The sequence below is a fragment of the Parasteatoda tepidariorum genome, chromosome 7, assembly GCF_982258835.1.
Source record: "Parasteatoda tepidariorum strain Cologne lab strain chromosome 7, Ptep-v5.0, whole genome shotgun sequence".
In the NCBI taxonomy this organism is placed as follows: domain Eukaryota; kingdom Metazoa; phylum Arthropoda; class Arachnida; order Araneae; family Theridiidae; genus Parasteatoda; species Parasteatoda tepidariorum.
Genome location: NC_141761.1, coordinates 65,398,794 through 65,420,340, shown reverse-complemented (window position 1 = coordinate 65,420,340; position 21,547 = coordinate 65,398,794). Strand labels below are relative to the sequence as shown.

The 21,547-nt window shown below is 30.4% G+C and overlaps 1 protein-coding gene across 2 annotated transcripts in view; it reads right to left on the bottom strand.

The window, feature by feature from the left end:
- Elk (Eag-like K[+] channel) overlaps positions 1-21,547 on the bottom strand; it is a 257,112-nt gene that overhangs the window by 2,609 nt on the left and 232,956 nt on the right. Inside the window, exons 11-17 of one of the 2 annotated variants that reach the window (XM_071183358.2) lie at positions 18,967-19,149; positions 18,258-18,457; positions 14,216-14,465; positions 10,905-11,125; positions 9,424-9,557; positions 6,979-7,088; positions 1,659-1,721 (exon numbers count right to left, since the gene is read on the bottom strand). In XM_071183358.2, coding sequence (XP_071039459.2) covers positions 1,659-1,721; positions 6,979-7,088; positions 9,424-9,557; positions 10,905-11,125; positions 14,216-14,465; positions 18,258-18,457; positions 18,967-19,149 — 1,161 coding nt within the window. The remainder of the gene's footprint in view (positions 1-1,658; positions 1,722-6,978; positions 7,089-9,423; positions 9,558-10,904; positions 11,126-14,215; positions 14,466-18,257; positions 18,458-18,966; positions 19,150-21,547) is intronic. The other variant, XM_016068630.4, reaches the window with a different exon arrangement.

Below are 21,547 nucleotides of genomic sequence, written 5' to 3'. Positions count from 1 at the left end.
TATTTGATAACCAATTGAAATTTTAGGAAGCTGATTTGTATTCTTTCGAAACTTCGTAAATAGGGAGAAATTGCTCCATAAAATATAATGGTAATTTTGTTTAACTTGGTAATCAGCTTCGTACTTAGCTTTGAGACGTGAAACTTGGTGCATTTTTTTTAAAATTTAAGTGAAACTTCATCGCACAATAGCTTAGTTTGATAAACGGATGATTTAACTAAAGACATATTTATGATAATGTAAACAAGTACAGCTTTTCAACTTTTAACGATAAGAGTTTTAAGGCCTTTTAACTAAATTTCTGAACCCAATCATTCAATTATCAGCCACATTGTTTCGTACAGGAATTTTGACAGTGTTTAAGCAATCGTATTGTAAAAATATGGAAGGGTTTCGCGGTTTACAATATATTATTTTCATTTTTGATTGTTTTATTGCATATTAGTAGTTCGATTTATTATTGCAAAATGAATATTGATGTCCGAATTATGGTTGCACACTGAGTAGTAATTGTAAAAAGCTAACATGAAAAGGAAATTATTTTATTTTACAATAAAGTTATTATTTTTAAATTTTACTTACTTACGCTATTTATTTTTACAATAAAGTTTTAAGGTTTTAAAGTTGTAAGTTTTGGAATAGTTATTACAATATGTTTTCAGATAATACGGATGTAATGTTATTCTGCAATTCGAAAGACATTTTACACACATTAAAAAATATAATTTTATTTTATGTAAAACTTTCCTGTTATATGGCCTGAAAAAATAACTATCTAAAAAACTAGTTAGGTATAATTAAAGGGTTGTAAAAATAACCGTATTTGAAACGTTAATATGACTTGTAAATTATACTGCTTCTAAAATCTTTTCCATGTTTTGTAAAAACAGATATTTAAAATACTTATATAGCCGGTGTAAAAATAAGCCTATCTGATACATTTGTTTGCTTATGCATGCTCCTTGTAGTAAAACATACTCATAACAGCCTATTGTGGACCAGAGGGGGAGAGTCATGGTTCCACATTTTCGGGATTAACGGAATGATCAGAAAAATGTGGATGTTCTCAGACAAGCTGTTAACATCGATTTGAAACTGGGTGGGCTTCAAGTCGCTGCTGAGGATTGAACCCCAGTCCTTTACGGAACCTGTTTTTGAACACCAGTCACGACTCCTCTTGTAAGTATTCGTGTATAGGCTTCTGTTAATTCTTGTTAAATTAACATTATCAAAAATGCTCAAAAAGACTTGTAGAAATTATTGATCTAAAACGCTTATAACCTCCTAAATATAATTGTGTAAAGATGAGAGATTTTATGTCTCATAAAAATACACTAAAGCTCTTAAGCAATTGTATCTAAATGTAAGTTTTGAACTATTTCCCTGTAAAAGAAAGGAGGAAGAGATGGAAAATATAACAACAAAAGAAATAATACAAACAAAAATGTGAGAAGACTGTTGACTGAAAACTGTTCAAAATCTAGAAAACGTAAGTATACTTCAATTCAAAGCTGATCTCTACATAGGAATCTCTTTATCTCTACATTGGTAAGTATGAATCGAATCAAAATTTGCATAAATAACTAATATACGCTGCATGTTTAAATTAAGAAGCAATGAGAGCTACATGCGCAAATCCATTAATTATTTGAACTCACCTTGGTTACAAAATTCATCCTTATGACGATATCTATTCATCCACCATTGTGGGGGGCTGTTTTCTGTAACATCATTTCAATGTATTTGACACAAAGGAATTTTTTTTAAAAAACTGTTTTAAAAGAATTTGTTTAAACATCGTGCGTAAAAGCTAACCGCCGTGATGATTAAAAATCCATTCCAAATTTAGAGCGCAAGTAGCCATGCAGCATGAATGCAAGGATGTTAAAATGGAAACAAGAATTGGAGATAGTGAAAATGGGGGAATTAATTCTAAATTGAATAAAGAAAATGTGTTATTTAGGTTTGGGTGCAAAAATGAAATAGACATCTATAGTTTAAAATATTAAACTTTTTAATTTTGGTGATATTTTTCTGCCATTCATTGTTAACATACGTGATAGATAATAATGAAAATTTCTAATGATAAAATAATTTCATAGATCTTAAATTATACTAATTGTACATGCATTAGAGAAAGGAAGGGATGCAGAAATAAATTACATGGGTATTGATACTTGCCCATGAGATATGCTTTTGAATTTTTCAAAACATGTGTTGTTAGAATTTAGAGTTAAACGATAGTGGTCTTATTTTAATACCACCAGAATTTAAAGTTAAATGATAGTGGTCTTATTTTTAGACCACTAAAAATGTAATTTACAGTTAAACGATAGTGATCTTATTTTAAGACCATTAGAAAAACCACCTTTAGATTACTTTAACAGAATTTATTTTTGAAAATTTGAAATTCTTTTTTCTTATGACATAAGATATTTGCATAATACTTTCGAATTTTAAAAATGAAAAGGTTTTAAGTGATGCCACATTTGAATTACAATATCATAATATTATTAGTTAAAAAGCAAAACAATTTTATTAGTGTGTATAAATGTCATCGTAAGACTACTGTGCAATTTTTGTTCGTGTTTAAAAATGTGTTTAAAGGTGTTTAAGAAGGCAAGTTAAATAATTTAAAATTAATATATTTTGCAGTAGGCAAAATATTACAAAATATTTATTTATGAGACAAAAATTATGTAAAAGCTATTATATCAAATATTTTTGTATGGATGTTCATTATACTATCAGCTAAATCTATTCTACACAAATAAACATAATCTTATTCTATTCACCTAAAAATAAATTAAGAGTAATTAATATCATGCAGGCACGAAACATTTATACAAGCATAGATTAAAGGTATACTTGAAAATTTTTTATTAAATTTTGTTTGTTTTTAATAAAGAAATACTCTTGCATGAGTTTATTTTAATGCAGAAACATTTTGAAATTTTTTGAAATGATTAAGCTTGATCAATATTTATTAACAAGCATATTATCTTATTTCTATATCCAACTTTGTAGTATAAGAATAATTACGGTATAAGAGTAGCTTATAAAATAGTCCTGTATATTTTTTAAAGTTTTACTTTTTCTTCCTTTTATTTTCTTAAAATTGTAACCTTTTGCTCAAATTAAAGTAAAACTAACTAGCAAAAACATTCATGGAATTATAGTCATCCGATACCTACACAACACAAAACGTCGCAACATTTTTGTAAACGATTAAAAATCTCGTAAAAATACCACGTAGTCTCAGAAATGTTGAAAATAATTTAGTTTTGATTTACAATGGAATGTTTCTGATTTGTTTCTGTTATATTAAGGAAAATTATTCTGTTATATAAGAAGCAATTATTGAAACTTTTTTTTAAATGTTTCAGTACCTATTGAATATTTAACATTTTTCTGCTATTTTGCAATCGGGGTTTTAAAAAAATAAACCTAATAAAATTAATTGACAATTTTCTTCAAAGAATAGTTTAAAAATAGCAGTATAATATAATATTAAAACAGTGTTTTTTTTGGCAAAGTGTTTTTTTAAGCTTTACATTTTACTATCCTGTCTTTATTTGACAAAAGCTGTTCTAATTACGATATGTTCATTTGTTGTTAAAAAATATTTTATAGCTTAAGTTTAGCTTTTGTTTAAAACGTGTTAATGGTGTTTGATTTTTAACGTAATCAAGTCTTTATAAGTTGTTTGAATATTTAAATCTAAAATATATTGCTTTTTTTAAAATTAAAAATATGTTACTTTACTGTTGTTATTTTTAATAAACATGTAAGCTGCTCTAAAATTTCTAACAATGCAGGCATAGCTAACACTCTAAATAAGTTATAAATAATCTACAAGTATTCTAGTTGTAAAATTAAAATGCAAAATAATCAGGCAAAGAATTAAATGTTTTTAGTAGTAAAATACAAATGAAAACTCTGTAAAATTATTAAAAAGAACATAAAATAATATATAAAAGCAAATAATATTATAAATAACACTAAAAGTGACTAGTTGTTACAAAAAAGAGAAAATGAATCAAGCGAAAAACGTACAACAATGACAAAAACTCAGAATACGAGTTTTTTCTTTCAAAAGAAATTAGTCAAAATTTATTAACAAATACTGTAGCAGTTCCTGTTTTAAACTTGAACAATCTAAAAGTTGGTTTTTAAATAAACAAACTATAAACAGTTATTTAAAATTTTTACTTCATAACAATTAGTCAGAAAATTATGTTCAGCTGTATGTTGGTTTTAGAATAAGTTTAAATTTTAGAAATAAAGTAGTTTTAGGTTATAAAAATACTAAAATAAACTAATTTTTTTGATGCTGAGATAATACATATTAAGGATTGTATTTCTGAAAAAAATGAGAAAATGAGAAATAAATTTTTTTGTTTGTTATGTATTGTATCTGGTTGGCAACGGATTTTCAAATTTAAACAGTTTGCTTGTCATTAAATGCTTTTGATCAGTTGAAAGAAGATGTTTTTTCCTATTTGAATCTGTGTTTTGTTTTTTGCTCTAGTTAATTTATGTTAATTCTCATATCATTGGAATAAAACGATCAGGTTGAGTAAAAGGACAATTTTTGACACTGTTTTGCTTTTAATCAAGGATCTAAAGCAGCAAAAGCTGCTCGTGATGCACGTGCTGTATATAGAGGGGTTACCATAGCTGAAAGAACCACTCGTGATTTGTATGTCAAGTTTTAAAATAGAAATTTTGACCTCAAAGAAGCACCTAGTTTTGACCATTCAGTTGCGTACGAATTAAGCCAGTTTTTGGTCCAAAATTCGTGCAAACAACAAGAGAACTGGCAGAGAAAATGGATTGCTCCCGTACTTCAAATTTGTAAAAAATTTAAATAAATGGTGAGAACTTCAGTTGCAAACTCAATATTTTTAAAGTAGGCATAGTGTATTGATTACATTGTAAGTAGAGTGCTTAAAAATAAAGAGACCAAAATTAAATAGCAAAGCAGGTAGCAAAAGGAACTAAAATTCAAATGGGAAGTTGTTGTTACAAATAATATCCAGAGTCTCTAGAAAGGTTAGCAAATTATATGTTACACAAAAGGACAATAAATAAAAATCCTTCTACACCATGAATAAGGATAACCAATGATAACCAGAGTGAATAAAAAAAAAGAAAAAAAAATAGCATAAAAATTGGCATGATATAGCTTTGAATTTATAAGCAAGAGCCTTTCTCAGAATCGAAACACAAAATATTCGACACTGAAAAAGGCTCTTGTTTATAAGACCAAAAATATGATATTCATTTTGTATTTGACTCTCAGGAACCGAAACAAATTATATACATATTACAATTCTATATTTCGTGCCATTATTTGTGATTTATTCACATTAGCTTTATTCCTGATGTGGAAGGATTTTCATTTATTGTACCAGTATGTAACGTATAATTTCCAACCCACTCTGGAAACTACGGATAGCGTTTGTGACACTATGTTCCTTTTTTATTTTTAACTCTTTTTGTATTAATTCAAAAATGTAATTGCAATTTAATTTTAGCCACGTTGTTTTGGATTTCCATGTACATGTGAGAACCAATTTGTAAAAATACAAATTCTTCAAAAATGTGAAAAATAAATTTATTTCAAATTCCATATTTAATAAAACGAGGCCATGAGAAATGTTAGTTAGTTATTTGTTTTCTCGCGCAAGAGCCAAAAAGGCTACACCACATCGAGCATTTGGACAATATAAAACCATAATTTAAATTAGAAATGAAAACCAGAAAATAATATTTTTGATCATCTTGTATTGCTGATAGTTATACCGATTCTGTAACTTTTACGAAGATCTTTACCTGTTATGTTCTATATGCAGACGCATTTATGAAAAATTCTGATTTATATTTGAGGAGATATGAGTGTTTTTTGTAGTTGAAGTTAATTTTTTTCAACAAAACTTTTTTTTAATACTTATAACTTGCAAATGTTTAATTGAAACTTACAATTTATTTGTAAAAATAGTATTAAAATTTCTTGCTAATCTATTGATATCTTTGCGAGATATGAGTGTGTTAACCGAATGATTTTTAAGTTAAAAAATAAATAGTTTAAACAAAATTTTAATTTTGATCAATAAAGTTGAATTGGAATATTGTCATTTTTATAACCAAATGGAAACAGTTACAAATGTATGGCATTTTTGATTATTTTCTCACAGTAGTTTTTGTTATTTAACATAATATATTTTTTTGTTGTTAGTGTGACAATAATAGTTGGTTAAAAATGCTGAGTTATATAAATATAATATGTATTTTAAAAATTCAAAATATGTTGAAAAAAATTGCAAATTTGTTTTGGGAATTTAGTATGAATTTTAAATAAACATTGTAAGATAAGCTTTTTAAGCATTATACATAAAATATTTTTTTTCTCACAAAGATTTATAATTTTTATAAAACTGTGTATCGATTATAATCTTAGTTCTCATATTTTGAATTAAAACGATTTCAGAAGCCTAATGATTAATTTTTTTTGTCTGTAATTTACAAAATTCAAGGAATAAATTAATATCTCTGTTATTAATCTGTTTTAAGGTAATTTTTTTTAATAAAAAATATTTTTAATTAAAGATATTTTTCATTAAATATTATTAAGCTTATTCAGTTAAAAAAAATAAATAGGTGGAAATTTTTCACCTCATTACATTTTTTTTAAATATTCAAGAATCATATCAGTTTAGAAAGTATGTTCTTGACTGTAAAATTCAATTTCAAAATTCAAAATTCAAATTCAATTTATTTAATAATTTTCTTTGGTTTAATCAAGATTTTTATGATATTAATTAGATTAAAGGAAACTTGGGAAATATATTCTTAAAGAAATAAAGTAATTAATTTCAGAAAATTAAAATAAAATTCGTAACAATCTACTTATAACTAAAGATAGCCAATGCAAAATTAAGAATAGTAAAATAATAAAGGTTCACCAGGACTTACGTAAGTTGGGGTGCGTAGCAGCTGGTCTCAATTTTTCAAATCTGACAGTGGGACGGTGACCTTGAAAAGTTCTTCTAAACTGATGAACTTTACTTTCCCAGTTTTCATCGCTGAAATTAACAATCAATTGAAATTAACAACTGTGCTTTTGCAACTGCTACTCACGACTGTTAGGTCAAGTTCTATCTACAGCCAGCGCTGTTTACGCTTATTTCGAAAATGGTGCAAAACGTCAATATGGAGAAAAGCCACAGTTTTGTGAAAATACGTTTGTGATTTAATTTTTTAATATTTAAAAACTTACTCCAATGCTGCATTACCTGGGGTCATAAAAATTTGCAAAGGATTAAAAATAAGGCAGTGGTTTTGATAATCCTCATGTAGGGTGAAAACTGCAGTCAAAGTGGCAATTTTTAAAAAAGTTTAAAAATTTTTAAAATGTTTAAGTTATTTGTCTGTTCTAAAGTCCAGATAATTCTTCACGGCAAGATTATACACCGAAGAGCCATTACATTATGACCACCCTGCTAATAACATGTAGGACCACCTTTAGCCCTCAAAACTGCTAGCATCCGCGGTGGCATTGATTCCACAAGGTACTGATAGGTAGTCTGAGGTATCTGGTAACAAGCACTCACCAACTGGTCCTGCAATTCCCTCACATTGCGAGGGGGTAGCGTGGCAGCACGAATTTAGTTTTCCAAGTATGACCACAAATGCTCTATTGGATTAAGGTCAGATGAATTTGGGGGCCAAGACATGACTTGAAAGTCACTGGAATGTTCCTCGAACCAATGCATGACGATTCGACCCTTATGACATGGTGCATTATCCTGTTGGTAAACACCATCCCCCGCGGGAAAAACTGTTGCCATGAATGGGTGAACCTCGTCTGTAACTATGTTCAAGTAGCTTACAGACGTCAGGGATTGTTCTATGAGGATTATGGGTCCTGAAGTGCCCCATGAAAACATTGTTCCTCGGCGAGAAACCAGGAAGCCATGAGCCCATTGTTATAGATGTAGGGTGGACATAATGTAATGGTTCTTCGGTGTGTATGTAGTATAAAATCACCGCCTTGCTTCAAGTACATGGCACTTAAACTATGTCTTTTTTTTATTTTCTTTGACAACAGAGCTTCGAAAAACAGCGTTAACGAAAGAACAATGAGCAGTTCCATAGAATAAAGAGAAATTTCTAACAACATTTTAAAATTTTTTATACTTAGTAAAGATTAGTTACCGTACCTAGAAGTATAGTTCCTGATATCTCACTTTTAGATAGAGAGTTACGACAATGACTTAAAAATTGTCCGAAACAGTGGAGTTGCGAAAGAGAAAGATAGGAGAATGGTTACCACACTTGGCGATGCTTCTCTCCAGTTTCATTTTCTTTTTCCGTGTTAGGAACTTTTAGGCTTGCATAGTGATTTTTATTGGTATTTCAATTTTTTTTAGTATCATGTGATGTTTGAGTTGAAGGTATGTTAAAAATAAAATTAAGGTAAATAACATTTCAATTAAAAGAGTTAATTAATGATAACTTTACAAAAAACTAGATTGGTAAAAGTTTTTTCTCATTATTTTTATTAACATAATTTTTATCACTTCAATAACTATTTTTGTCTCAGTATAAGTAACCTTTTTACTTTATGAAATTTTTGTTAACTCAATGGAATCTTGACATCTTTGCAATGGAACCTTGATAGATGAATGTTTATGTGGATGGAGTATTGCAGTCGAAATTTAAGATTACTTTCCGACTACCTAGAGCACTAAAACTGTCAATGCAATATTCGAACATTTTCTGCTTGCTGCCAGTAGAACTTATCATGATATTACCGTGAAAGGGAATTTTTCGTCAATCAAAATTTTCCGACCACTTTAAGATTGGCTAGAGCACTCATGTTTTAATTGAAGCTTTATACTGGATTATAATACTATTTGCCCTGCCACTACAAGCAGAATTTATCATATTGCCAAAGGAAACTTATTGTCTGTCAAATTTCCGATCATTTTCTTATTAACTAGAGTGCTAATATTATAAGAGACCCTTTGCGCTAGACGACAATGTAAGTTTCAATCCTTTCCAAATCTATCAGAATTTATCATCATATTATCGGAGTGCTAATATTATAACAGACCCTCTGCGCTAGACGGCAATGCAAGTTTCAATCCTTTCCAAATCTATCAGAATTTATCATCACATTATCGGAGTGCTAATATTATAACAGACCCTCTGCGCTAGACGGCAATGCAAGTTTCAGTCCTTTCCAAATCTATCAGAATTTATCAACATATTACAGCAAAGTTTTGATAAAGTTACCATTAACCCGATGCTCCATAGATGAGAAAGCATAAAATCGAAATAAATGAGAACCATGCAGTGACATATATTTTTTCACATCGTTAATTTAACAAACCGATATTGAATGGAGTGTATTACCCTGTGCCGTATTTGTTCCTGTTGATTGTCAAGCACGGTGACATTGGTGAAGCTGGAGCAGTTCCATCACTGTCATTATTTTCATCATCCTCAGATATTGAAGGCAATGTCATTGATGCCATGCCATTAGAATCCTGATAAAAAAAGCAACAGAAAATTAATTCCAAACAGTTGTTTCATTGATCGAAATAAAATGACTAAAAAATTGATACTCTCAAAATACTTTGGGGTACATTAAATATAGCACTCAAATTTGTCTTTATGAAACAATTTACAAACTTAAAAATTACAGTTTCTTCAGAGGCTTATTTCATTTTTCAAGACTAGTTCATAAATTTTAAAATTCGATGCTATTATACCGTACTGAAGTTCATGGCTGGATAAGGATAGAGTAAGCACAGAAATGTTAACAAGTTCCATAATATCTTGATGATATTGTTGCGAAATTATGAGGCTTGGACATGTTTAGTCATTTGCGTATCTTTTTTTTATTGTTTATGAAACTACACTTGTTATTACCAATTAAAAGTGCTACAAACTCACAAAACGCGAATCTCAGCACTTAATATTTAAAGTCATTTCAATGTACTCGTTATTTCTCAGATTATCTCACAGTGTTTCAGAAATATTTTCTTAGTTTCGAAATGAAAATAACTCTAAAACAGTATTAGGTGAATAAATGTTTGAAATAAGTAGTGAATTTAATACGCAAAGTGTAAAAAGTAAACTGAATGCTTAAAAATTTGTAACAGACTTAAACATCTGCTGTACTAATGACGTCTGCTGTACTTATGTATCATTGACATTACATCTTGATAAAAAAAATAGGATAAAAATGTCTCATACCAATTAAAACTGGAAGAAGTGGAAAAGGATTAAAAGAATATAAAAAAAATGTAGAAAGTTTAGAAAGGTGTGCCAAATGTCAAGAGTTGGTTGGAGAAGTTTTTTTTAGATCTTACTAAGGATATTTAATTGAGTGATGTCAAGTGCTGGTATTTTTTTCATAGTAAAAGTCACAGACAGAGACAAGACTTTTCCTTTTAACAAAATAGACACAATACATTTTATTTAATGGTATCTTTCGTCAGTATTAAAAAATGCTTTTAAAAATAAAAGTTATGTTCAATGAATTTGACTGGGACTTGAAACTCTACAAATCTGTTTTGCTTGAGGAGGTGGAATTAGATTTAGCATTTAATCAAATGGTGACGTTAAAATGTCAAGGCCAAAAAAGTCTAGTGTCTAATCAAACACCGGCGTCCAAACATTTGCATCGGATTGTAATGTATTGATTCGTAGTGCTTTACCTTTCAAATTATTAAAATTATGTTGGGAATAGTTTTTCGATGAGCACAGAGGTGATAAAAAGGATGTGAACGACTGATTGAACTATTTTCTCCGGTTGGTTGTCACGCTTTTACCAATTTCAGGAAAATAATATTTTTTTATCACAATAAGTCCCTCATTCATGAGCGTACCTCTGTTTCGTATCCTTCTCGAAGATTAAAGGTGAGATCGTGAAGGATGTCGTTACAGAAAGTTTCCGAGAACTCGGGATAGAGTTTGAGCACTTCCATCAATCCTGGAATGTGGATGCTTTTGAGATCACAGTATGTCAGGGCTTTTACATCACTTGAAGACTTTAGCACATGCTCTGGACCGGTAACACTTATGTCACAGCCAACAAGATCACCTTTGCCTAAAATGGAAATTTAAAATTATTGATCCACAATCATTTGAGATGCTTTTTTTTCTTTTTCTCTCTTACATATTCTATTTCATCTATCATTTTTATACGGTTAGGGCTACAGGGCAACCAATCTGAACGTGCAGGAAAAATAAAGCGTATTAAAGCTAAATGATCGAGATTCTTTCAGCAGAACCCCGACTTCGCGGCGGAACCCCGACTTCGCGGCGGAACTCCGACTAAAGTTCTTTAACAGATGTAAATAGGCTAATTAGATAAAGGACTTCTAATTATTTTGAAAATATTTATCAACAAGAATTAGGCTTTTTCTTTGTTTTAGCTATCGTTCATTGTCTAAAAATTGGGTTTTATATCCGGCAGTTAAGTTTCCAGTTCTGAATTAGCTTATGGCTGTGAAATTGCTTTTGGGGTAAAATAATTGAAAAATAAATAAAATAAGCTGAAATGGTTTTCGAAAAGAAAAAAAAACTGTTAAATTCGTTGAGAGTGATTATTGGAAAAACATTATTCCTTTTTTCTAAATTTAATTTAGTTTAAATTGAAAAGTTCGATGAGAAATATTGCAGTTTTTTTGCAGATGTATATTCTTTCCATTATTTGTTAAGTACATTACTGTAACTTTTTTTAAAAATGTTCTGCTATTTCTTACGAAGGCTTTTATTTTACTTAAGTAAATTTCAAAAAATAATAGTAAAATTACATAAATTATGGCTTATTGAGAAATAGATGTAATTATAGGTTTCAAAAATCATAACTGGGGAAAATCATAAAAAAAAAATCAGAACTCCTGACCTTTCCCTGGAAACCTAGGGTTCCGTAAAACATCTTTTGCGAACCGCAACTTGGTGGCATCAAAAAATGGTTTTTGACGATTTTTCCATTCCTTGATCGATTTTGATAATGGTTGAACAGATTTTGATAAGGTATTTGTTTATTTTTTCTCCCTTTCATATTAGTTTTAATCTCTTATGAGCATAACATGTAGATTTTATTAATGATAATTAAATAACAATGGCTGTTGTTATAGAGTAATCTTTACATCAAGTTTTCTTTCGTGTTAAATTTGCAAATAAAAATGTATCCATTTGAGAATTTCTAATATTTTAAGTTAACGTCACATGGTTGTTACAAGAGAGACTTTCAAACAAATTAAAAAAAAAATTAGTAAGGTAGTATTTTTTCACACAAGAAAAGCATCGCATTTTCGAAAGGATATTAATTGGGAAGTACTACATGATTTAAATCGCAATTAATAGTTCAAGTAACTTTTTCACTAGCTTTTGTATAACATTCAGTAGAGTGGTTTTCCACCTCTGTACTGAAATAAGCGTATAAAAATTTGCTTACTTCAGTTTTGGTTTCATAAACAAGAACCTTTTTTAGTGTCTAAACACAAAATGACAGTAGAATAATAAGATAACAAACAGGTGCAAATTGGTTTAACCTGTAGCTAATAACTGTAGCTAATTCAAACTTGTACCCCTTCATAGGGAAACAAGCTTGAACAAGATAACAAAAGAGAGGAGATAATAAACAGATGTGGAAATCTATTCTAATTTCATTTCTACACCTTGCACCCTGAGGTTCTCAACCAACTTTCTGACACCTTTTTCTTATCTTCTTCTCTTTATTTGATTATCTTGTTCAAGCTTGTGCCTCTTTTCTTATTGGTTAAACCATTTTCTTTGTTACAATTTGTTTGCCCTCTGTTTTCTTCTGTCATTCTGTATTTCCACCTTAAGAAAGGTTGTTATTGAGTTGTTTTTATGACTGAAAGCATAGTATATCTGTTTTGCGCCTTTACTTGAGTTTTATTTTACATTTTTTAGCTTTATTCATTTGTGGCACTATACTATATTTATTGCAGTGCATTCTATCTTTTTTATGCAAACTCATTTATGAGTCAAAAAGAGTTTTCGAATTTTATTAAATAAATTCTGGTGAAAAGGTGAAGGAACAAAACAACAAGAAATTACACTGATTGGATATTTAATCAGAGTTTAATTTTAATACTTATGAAGATCTGCCTATTTCAATAAAATTGGTCGATCTAAACGAATTTCTTTTTACTAAGTAAATCAAGCAAATTATCAAAAGTACTTTTTATTTTAATTACATTTACTTTAATTTTTGAGTTGACATTAAGATTATTGCATGTTACACTGACTCTGGAGTTTCAAAGTTTAATTTTTATGAAAGTCAAATTCTAAACCGAGTTTCGGTTTTAATTCTGAAAAGTCGATATGAAATGATGCTCACTATATGCGGTAAGTTAACTACTAAAGAAAGTTGATCGCATTTTTTATTTATTATGCTGCGAATTTTTTAACATTTCAGAAATGAAGAACGATTTAACCTGTAAATGCTATAGTTTTGAGTGTTGGCTTTCGATTTTTGTTTCTGAAACCTAGTCAAATCTACTAAAAATTACCGTAATTTGTTTCTCAGTAAACGAGATTTTCTTCTGACATTTTAAGGTACTTAAAATGTAAGCAGACATTTTGTTGATATTTTCTTGTCATTTTAAAAGAATTAAAATGTTGGTGTTATTCCAACCTCATTTCTACGCTCCGTTGGTCTCGAGAACTGCCTGTTATGATATTGCTTTTTTGTACGTAATGTAGGCTAATTTGTGAACCTCTCTCAGCAAAATTATTTCTGTGGAAAATTTGAAAGTATGATTGCTTCCCTTTTAAGCCTATAATTAACGGTAACTTTTTAAATATTCATTCTGGAAATTTTCTTTAAATTTTCTCTACAAATAAAATCTGTAGGTATTGAAAAAAATCTGCAGGCAATTAGAAGTTTTAAAACGCAACTTCAAAATTTCTTCAGCATATTTTAGTCAGAATTTTTAGATTACTTCTTGTGAGGAGTCAGGGAGGTATTCCATTGGTTTTAGTGTATTTGTGTTAAAATGTGGATAGTCGAATTTTTTCCTGCCTTTTGTTTTTGTTCCTCTCAGTCGAACCATAAATTTTTCTTGTCCTTCTTACTGTTATTTGTTTCCTTTGTAAAGTGCTCTTGTTGGATGGTTTGTCCATGCTATTAAGGTATGTAATGAAATGAAATTAAGCTTACCTAAAATGGCTACGACCATGTTGTTCTGCAACACCTCCATGGACCCATTGCAGACGAAATGGATATTGGTGAGGGCATCTCCCATATGCACTAGATACTCTCCCGGAGCACAAAAGTTGCTTCTCACGTGACGGGAGAGCAACTTTAAGCAACCCTGAGGAGCATGATCAAAGACAGGTAGTGAAAGTATCTCCTTGTGCAAATGCATAGATGCGTCACCTCTAAGTTCGTCTGGGAACTCACGCAAAATCTGAAATAAAGTAATCAGGGAGTTACGGTTTTAAAAGAAGTCTTAAGAACAATCTATTGCAGCTTATATACAACGAGAAGTTCAGTTGCAAAACCTTCTTAACTGCTGTTTTTTTCAGGCAAAACTTGGGAAATAGGAGAAAAATGTGATAACCAAAAAAGTTAATAAAGCAGTTAACTAGGAAATCAACTAACTAGATAGGATAAACTAGGAAACTACAGCCTAAACTAGGCAAGAAAATCTTTGCTAACAAAGCATGTTAACTGGGATTTTCTTTTAAAAAACTGATATTGAAGCAAGAATATTTTATACTGGTGCTGAGAAAAAAAAACTAGATACAATTTTATAATTAACTTCCTTTATTTCCACTCTTCAAAATGCAGTTTTCATAAGTTTAGCAATTGGAAAACTCATATGTAAAAACATAAACTTCATCATACAAGGTGTTTTATAAAAGTTTGATATACTTTTTAAAGGCGATTGTAACTCATCCAAGCAAGCAACTTTCATTAAAAGTATGTGGTTGAAAACTGTGTGTAAAGGAAAAAACTTGATCCACGTCTACAATCTGTCGCGAGTTACCGAGAGAAGAATAGCAAAAATAATTATGTAAATGTGAAATGGAGAAGAAGAACGCATATGCATATTTTGTTTTGCTTCGATTAATGCGTGCACATCACAACTGGGAATCACTGAAGGAACGTATCGGAAGATTTGGCTCTTTACCTATGGGAAAAAGTCCAATATGTATTTTATTTACAGAACTGAAAATAGCTTATGCGCTCCCTGATTGGATGCAGATGGTGCAAAAATAAAAGAAACGATAGTTGTAGAAGAAGCCTTGAATACAAATGGACTGATCAACCAAGAACAACCAGAAACAATTACAAGAAACAAACTTCGTGAATAGGCGAGTACTAAAGGATGTTAAAGGATACGTTTGTCTTCTTATTGTGTGCAACGATTCCAATATCGGACTCAAAGAGATTATCTTCGTCGTGTGGAATGCGACAGAATGTAGTGAATCCGGATTTTAGGAAACTGTGTTTTTCATATGAAAGCACATTCCCACGTGAAAATGCATTTAGTACGCACGACTGATGTGTATCAGTGGATGTAAATCTACATGCTCATCAGTGATAATCGGTTTTTATACCAATGTGCGGGAAGGTAATCAGAGCCGACTTACTTGAACTTTATCTTTCAAAAGAAAAAATGCATTTTGAGATAGGTGCTGTTAAACATTTAACGATATTCCCTCCCACATCCGTTAGGTAATGTATTTTCCAGCAAGACGCAGTACCAGCTGCTTAGGTACGAAACGTGCTGGAACCCTATTGAATACCCAGAAACTATCTGGATATAAAGTTTTCGAACAGATAAATTCGGCGAGGTGGTCCTGCAGCTTGCACTCTTTGTCCTACAGATCTTTTTTCTCAATTCTTTGTGAGACCCACATTGAATCTGTAGAAGACTTGTAGTCAATTCTTTGTCTGCCATTTAACTGCATCCATAGCAACTGCCGATTGTTGTTTTGAACCCTTATTGAAATCTCGTGTCATTAACCTATTCAATGCTGAACACTCTTCTAGAAAATGAACTGAAAGTATTCCCTCTAAATTTTCGCTCTATCTCACTAAATATTTGCCAAGTGCATAAAAAAATTATTCTGATCTCTCTCTCTCTTTTAATATAAAATTATATTACCTTGATAAAAACTTCAATATTATAATAATTCATACATTGGTTTCCAAATATTTCAATGTATACAGCCCTTTAAAAATTATACTAACTATCTATTAAAATCTTTTGAGTATTTGAAGTTGCGGATATGTTCTATTTCTTAATTCTGCTGAAGAAGTCATGAAAATTCCAGACGTCGTAACAGTATCCACACTTTGAGAAATCCTTACTCAAAATGTATAAAAGTGGTATTTTTTTATCATTTTGGAATTTATACTGAGTAAGTTTTGCTTCTCTAATTCGCGTCACAGACCACCAATGGATGACTCCACGCTCAAGAGCATGAAAATATTTACCTGCATAAGCGCTCGTGAAGATCCCATGTAAAGTTTGCTGTTAACGTTTCATTTTACACGTATGCTGGTAAAATGTTCGATTTAAAAATCGATATTCAAATATAATCTAAAACAGTGACAAAGGATACATAATCCCCCCACCCATTTAGTTAATAAATCGCTTTTGTCCTCTATAAAAATCGATATTCAAATATCATGAAACTTTCCTCCTTTTTGGTAAAATAGTTTCCTGGTATATACGTTTTGAATGAATTTTTCGTCAAAGTAAACTATCGTGATTTCTTCAATGAAACGAATTTCGTTAAAGCCTGAGAAATATTTCGTCATTCCATTTTTTACCAAAAAAAAAAAAGAACTTCATTATAGTGTGGGAATTATAGAGGTGGATCAATGCAATACCTCCTAGAAAAGAAAAGGCCTTAGCATGGGTTACCATAAACAAGAAATTTTATCCTTTAGTAGTCCAAACGTAATGACATCTTTCGTATTTTCCACCACTGCGCAACTTAGTAGTCCAAACGTAGTGACATCTTTCTCCTTTTTCATCGACTGCACAGTTTATGTTCGTCACGTCGGACTACTAAATTGATCCGTGCTGAGGCCTTCGTTCTTCTAGGAGGTGTAGATCAATGTCGCCTAATGACACATGGTGGACAGACTGTGGAACAGAAAGATAAATTTCACACATGCTTGATCCCGGGATATTTCAGGTACGAGGCCAACACTTTGACCACCATACAGACTATTGAACAGAGAGATAAATTTCACACATGCTCGATCCTGGGATATTCCAGGTACGAGGCTAATGCCTTGACCACCATGCATATAATCGGCTTGCTTCTTCACGTTATTTTAGATCGCCTAGTCGTCATTCTAGTTAACAATTTCCCACAATGCACTACGATGAGGTTTCAAGCTGAGGAAACATTTTCTTCATATACAGTGAAACTTCTCCTAAAGGCCACCTCTACTTAAGGGCCACCTCTATTAAAGGCCAATATTTTGAGGAACGAAAATTTCCCCATAGACATAATGTTAATTTTCCTCCCATTAGAGGGCCACATTTTCCTGACTACCTCCAATAAAGGCCATTTATTTTTAAAAAAATTTTATCAAAAATTATATTGTTTTAAGTTTTAAAAAAATACAATACATATTTTTTTTAAACTTATTTGTTCAATTTTTTCAGGAGTTCAGTCTGATTCAGATAATGAGAATGAGTCCCCCGTGCCATATGTATCAAACCAAGAAACGCTAATAGAAGTAAACAAACTGATATCCCAATCCAAGGCATTAATAAATGATGCGAATTTAACTAATTTGTTCTATAGAGTTAAGGAATCATTAGAAACTAAAATTGTTTGCGAAAAAGTTGTAAAAAGTAAACAAACTTCAATTGAAATTTTTTTAAACATGTATAAAAACTTAAAATGTTAATAAACAGTTTTTTCTACATAAATTTTGATTTCTTCATTTTATTTTTTGGTCACCCCCATTTAAGGGCCATCCCTCATAAGGGCCAATTTTCAATGGAACGACAGGTGGCCCTTACCGAGAGGTTTCACTGTATTTGCGAATTCGCGTTTCGTCACAAATCGACAATTCCGTACTCGTCTCAAATTTCGAGACGAAATTATTCTCAAAATAAACGAAATATAGCACAAGGATTGATGAACTGTCAAAAGTGAGAGTTTTATTTCTGAGAGTGCTGATGACCACTAATTGGAAGAGGAAGAAGAAAAGTGATCCTTACCTCGTTGGGGTCTATGCCGTGGTTCAGGGACCATATAGTTTGAAAGTAATCTGTCATTCTCTGTTTGAGCTCTTTCGGGATCTGATGAAGTCTGAAAAAATCCTTCAGATCTCGAAGCTTCGTGTGATATTGGGATCGACGTGCGTACATCCTCTGGATGATTGCCGTTACGTTTCCGAACACCACAGCGTGCATCAGTGCTGAAAAACAAAATGAAACAAGTCAAGATAGTATGATTGCACTTAACTGTCCTTCGAATGTGGCTAGAGAAAGAAAAAAAAAACGTGTTCAAGCGCGTGAACATAGATTGCGCGAAAAAAGGGAAAAACATGAATAACTTTTGATGCATCAACTTATTACCAAAAATTCTTTGTTATTCTTCTATAGTCTTCGTTATAATTTGACGTGCTTACGTTCTTACACTAAGTTATAACAAGTGTGGTAGTGCTGGCAAATTTTTTCTGGAATTACAGGTGACTGAACCACAAGGAGGAGAAGGGCTAAAATTATCTTAAGTTATCAAGGACTTATTCACTTAAGTTTATTAATTTTTAATTTCTAATAGTCTCTGTAGTTTTCCTCTTCAATGACCGACTTCGAAATATTTATATTTTAATTAAGAAATTCATTTCTCTTTTTCGCTCCTAAAAATCAATTTATGTTGCATAAACTTTTTTACATATTTTTGTTAGAAAACGTGCTTACTTACCCCCTATCAACATAGTTAAAATGGAGAAAACTTTCTCTGCATTGGTATTAGCTGCTACGTTACCGAATCCAACACTAGTTAAGCTGGTAGTCGTAAAATACAAAGCTGTTATATAAGCGGTAGTGATATCTGTTTCGTTTACACTTGCGAAGCCCAGTTTTATTGACAATTGATTCAACCAACCTAAAAAATACAAAAAGATTCAATCAGGATTGATCCATTAATTAACAATGATTAAATTATTAATTTATACATGCAGGATGTCCCGTAAGGACTGCCTTATATTAATTTTCTTATAAACCTTGTAAAAAAAAACAATGTCAAAGTATTATAGCTGCTATAATTTTGCACGTTAGCAAAGTGAGGAAAAATAAAACAGGAAAAAATACTTTTTTATGTTCTGACCAATTGCAATTGAGCTCGAGAAAAGCAAATGAGTAAACTTAAACAAATGAGATAGGAAAGCATTCTCCTTTTGGCAGAAAACGTGTTAAAGAATTGTTCTATGATCCCTTGGTGTGATGCCAAAATGTTTCATCACGCATTGAATCTTGTTTCTAACATGATGCTGCTCTTAAGAACTTAAACGTAAGAGGTTTTCACAGTTTTCCTCTCCATTTAACACAAATGCAGGTTAGCTCCATCAAAAAGCTCTCCACGAAGGCTAGTTTGTCCCAATGTTTGATCCGGGAGTTTCCTTGTCTTCTGTATTGGCTTCAAAACTGCAAGGCTACAGAGTTGAAGATTGATAGTCGTAAAATCCGCATTGGGTCGGCTGTTCAACACCGGTTATCAAATAAAATATATTCTTATTTTAAATTGAAAATTAAGTCAACGGTAATTTTCGATTAATCAGTTGTTAAGTAAAGTAACACTATAGAGTGTATTACATGAATGCATTTGTTTACAGTTTCTCAATTTTCTGGTATAATTTAGATTAAAAAAATACGAAGTATTTGCATAAAATCTTCAAAATTTTTTATAAGTACTGAAAATTATTTCTAAATATTTGATTTTATGTTGAGAGACATGTGAGTTTATCAGGATTGACTATTTGAATATTTATCCCGTATAATACTTTCCAAAATAATTGCAACACAGTTCAAAATCAAATTAAGCAAAGTTGCTGAAGGAGGAAATAAAAAGTAAACATTGAATTAAAAGCTGTTCTTAACTACAGAATTGCAGTTAAGAAAGTAGCAATAAAAATTAAATTGATATGTAGAATATAAAATGAAACAGGAAACTCGTGCTAATATTTTGACATGAAAATCGGTAGTTTTAACATGCAGGATTAAAGAACAGTAAACAATTTTCTCGTAAGCAATTTTTAAAGAAATTTACTTGCTAAATATATTAATTAAAATGGAAAAAAATTATAAATAATTTTTTCTAACAAAAATCACTAATTTTAGTAGCAATCATGACAAAGCTAAGTCTTATGACCTGAAAAATTAAATCTTTTGTAGGGATTCATTAAAAGTGGTGCTAAAAACATTGAGAATAAAAATGTCAAACAAAGGAAATCAAGCATATTCGGGTAAAAAAAAGACAGTTACGTTTTATTATCTTCAACAAATAAATTTAATACACTGCTAGCTCTCTTAAATAAATATTTTCCAATATCTTAATATTTGTAGACATAAAGAATATTGAAAGACAAGAGATATTTATTTTAAAAAATGGTTATCGTGTTTCATATAAACTAATTCATTTTTATAAGTTTTCTTTAAAAAAGAAATAAAAGTCAACAAATTTATTCGAAAAGCAACTACCGTCTTAAAAGAGAGCTGGAAGTTTAAACAATTCGACACAATAATTAAAAGTACATAAATTTCAGTTAATAAATTAAGTAATAATTTTTTTATGCATTAAATGTTTTTAATTCAAATGGATTTTAGTTGCGATTTTTACTTTTAGTAATAAACTTTTTTTTTAAATTTAAGAAATAAGAATATTTTTAAATATGTGTTAAGTTTTGAACAGAGCATAAATTTTGATTTTCTCAGCATTTTTATTTGTAGTTAATCATTAAAATATTTTTTTTGAAATAGTTATTTCTTATAGAATTCTTCTGGTCATTCCTTAAACATCTTAATTTATATAGTTTTTTTTACCATTGATAATATTGCAAGTAAGTTTTGATTTACTTCCTGCAGTTAGGATCTGGGACATTGATGCCCCATTAGTTCTTTTTGATTGACTAATTATCCAAGAAAAAGACTACTGGGACATATACATACCAACCCCTAAAAATAAGGCTGTTTTGTGTTTATTTTATAAACTTTCGAAATTAAGCATATTATTATTTAAAATGACGCAAAATAATATAAATAGTACTTATATTATCAAAGTCACTTTTTCTTAGCTCCTTTTCAGCTATTTTTCTCACGAAATGATGCATAAATCTTCACAAACATGTGATTTCTTAAAATCTAAGCTGTCATGACAGTTTTACAAGTACTGCTAGCCATTCAAATAGAAGGATGGAAATTCAAAAGACTGTAATGGGTAAATCTAATGTTAAAATGGGATCGATTTAGTCTAACAGTCTACTTGGGACATACATGTTCCTAGGGTT